At 53.3% G+C, this 2712-nt stretch overlaps 1 protein-coding gene across 1 annotated transcript; it reads left to right on the top strand.

Annotated features, from left to right (window-relative positions):
• Positions 1–520: 520 nt before the first annotated feature.
• On the top strand, positions 521–2260 carry LOC124648169 (WRKY transcription factor 28-like). The gene is made up of 3 exons (XM_047187969.1): positions 521–924; positions 1400–1552; positions 1861–2260. Exons 1-3 carry the CDS (start codon positions 521–523, stop codon positions 2258–2260), a joined length of 957 nt encoding a protein of 318 aa, XP_047043925.1.
• The last annotated feature ends 452 nt before the right edge of the window (positions 2261–2712 follow it).

Below are 2712 nucleotides of genomic sequence, written 5' to 3'. Positions count from 1 at the left end.
ACTTTTTTTTTTTGCGAAACACAGTACAATCAAAGACGCTCATGCATACGCGCACACACTCACACCCCTATGAACGCACACACGCACACCCTACCCCTATGAGCACCTCCAAGAGACTGCGTTGAAGAATTGATCCGGCGGGTCTTGAGATTAACGAAGTCACCACAGGCGCCTCGCTGTCGACGGGAACGTCGCCTCCCATTGAAGAATATTCGCGCTTTACGAGACGCAAAGTGTCAAATGCGGGATTTGAGCTACTGGTGGTGAGAGTCTTACTGCCTCCTAGCAATCCAACCACAGGTTGGTTCTCGAGTTGTGTAGCACTTTGGGAGTACGATAATATACCATGCGCGTGCACACAGGTTTGTCTTCCAAGAGGGCCAGTCGTATCTTGCACCGCTCGAGGCCGAGAGGCAAAGACTCACCTACACCTTCGTTCAACGCCTCTCCCTTTCTTCCACCTTCCCATTCCACGCTCCATCTCTCCCGGCGTCTCCATCCCGCACGCTCGCATAGTCGCATGCACCCCATGTCCGGCGCAGGAGGAGCTCACGGCGGCGGCCAGCTCTACGGGGACCGTCATCCTGCGGCTGCCTCCGTCCCCTTATACGACGGCGACGACAACTGCTTCTTCCAGAATTCCGTCGATGGTGGCCTCACGCCGCCGTACGCGAGCATCACCGACTACCTGCAGGGCTTCCTCGACCCCGCGGGGCTCGCGACGCACTTGGACGCGGCGGCGCCGTGCGTCCCGGCTGGTGACGCCGTGAATCGGGGGTCGTCAGCGGCGCCCAACTCGTCGACGTCCAGCGAGCCGCGCCGGGGCAAGAAAGGCAGGTCTGAGCAGGAGCAGGAGCAGGAGGGAGACGAGCAAGGGGAGGTGGACGAGGACGAAGAGGGGTCGGTTGATCGTCAGGACTGCAGGTTAGCGATCTAACCAACTAATCAGGTTTTACCCTATGTCCCAATTCCCAAATCGATCCCCGGCTGAGGATCTCTTGCCGTCGATCGATGCATGGATCAGTTATTGCCAGATTGGTATGCAAACTAGCTAACGGAGGCAACATCTGATCACTGGATCTCGATCTCAAGCGTTGGATCGATCGCTCCTGTTCTTGCAGCTCTCGCTTTCCCGGTCTGAATGCGAGGATCCTTCAACCGCGTCAAGTGTGAACCTTCGGATTTAGGGTTCACCACCTACTAGCCAAGTAGCCATTGCCACCTACCATTCAAAATAAACATCATTTTATTAATTCCATTTTATAAGTATAAGCAAACGAGTAGCTAGTATAGTATGAATCGGCCTCTATAACTGAGACCGACTTACTGAGATCCTCTAGTAGCTAGCTGACTTTCATGATCTCCTCGTCGTGCTGATCAATCCATTCATGGGATGCAGGAGCGACACAAAGAAGAAGAAGGGGAAGGTGGAGAAGAAGGCGCGCGGGCCCAAAGTGGCGTTCGCCACCAAGAGCGAGGTCGACCACCTCGACGACGGCTATCGCTGGCGCAAGTACGGCCAGAAGGCTGTCAAGAACAGCTCGTTTCCAAGGTACTGTACCCCACTTGTATTTCTCGCACGCCTTTCCCGTTTCATAACTGCAGATGGTACCGACTTGTTGAAAGGGATCTTTAATTCTTTGAGTAGTTTTTATTCATGGGTAATTGTACATTCGCGAGAAAATGTTGTTCAGTGCACCACAGCATGATCAACCAACGTCTTTGATCAAAATCCAACCATGCCAATCCAGCTTGATGCATGCATGCTGAAAATTCGTATGCCATAGCTAGCTAAACGACTGACAGTAGCAATGCCCAACGCACACACTGAACTGAGATTCTGAAACTGCGTGCGTGCAGGAGCTACTACCGGTGCACGGCGGCGCGGTGCGGGGTGAAGAAGCAGGTGGAGCGGTCACAGCAGGACCCCGCCACCGTCGTCACCACCTACGAGGGACACCACGCGCACCCGAGCCCCGCTGCCCACCGCGGCATGGCCACCGCCGGTGCCAACGGCCTCTACTCCATGGCCTCGCTCCAGCAGCAACGGCACGGCTTCTGCCCGTCATCACCCGACAACCTCTTCCTCGCCGCAGCACGCGCCATGGCGCCAGCGGCTGCCGCTGCCTCGCCGGCCGCTCTGCTGCCAAGTCAGGCCGAGCACCGATTTGCGGAGTACTACGGCATGCAGCTGCAGGATGTTGGCATGCAGCTGCAGGATGTTCTTCTTGATCCTACTAATCAGCATGGGCATCGTTAAGCCGCCGGTCCTCTCGCCGTGTGTACATCTCTGATCAGATATCAGTTTCACACCTTCTTCTTTTTTCCTAAGCTGACCGGTACAAATATTTGTTGGCCTGAGTCTGTTTTATGGATTTTGAAACCAAATGCCTTGTAGCTATTCCAGTAAGAATTACAGCAAGCACAGTTATATACAGCGATAGTGCAAATTCAAGTACGAGAGGATTTTGTAATACGAAAGCAGCACAATGCACATGCCACCTTTGCAAGAATTATTCTACTCTTGGATTGGATGCAAGGCACTAGGCACGGGAGGGGATCGCATATCATATACCATATTTTTTTTGCAGATTTAAGCGGGTCAGATAATGACTGGTTGCAGATTCGAATGCGTATATACGATTGTAGATTCGGAACGGAAGGATGGAGACAAATATTAATTGGATATTAGGTAGGTAACCTAGATAATGA

Source organism: Lolium rigidum, chromosome 4 (genome assembly GCF_022539505.1).
Source record: "Lolium rigidum isolate FL_2022 chromosome 4, APGP_CSIRO_Lrig_0.1, whole genome shotgun sequence".
NCBI classification, from domain to species: domain Eukaryota; kingdom Viridiplantae; phylum Streptophyta; class Magnoliopsida; order Poales; family Poaceae; genus Lolium; species Lolium rigidum.
This window is presented reverse-complemented; position numbering and strand designations above follow the sequence as displayed.

Coding starts and splice junctions, on each gene's coding strand:
- LOC124648169 (XM_047187969.1), top strand. CDS start 521: ATGCACCCCATGTCCGGCGCAGGAGGAGCTCACGGCGGCGGCCAGCTC. Junction 925..1,399: donor GTTGATCGTCAGGACTGCAG/GTTAGCGATCTA, acceptor CATGGGATGCAG/GAGCGACACAAAGAAGAAGA. Junction 1,553..1,860: donor AAGAACAGCTCGTTTCCAAG/GTACTGTACCCC, acceptor GCGTGCGTGCAG/GAGCTACTACCGGTGCACGG.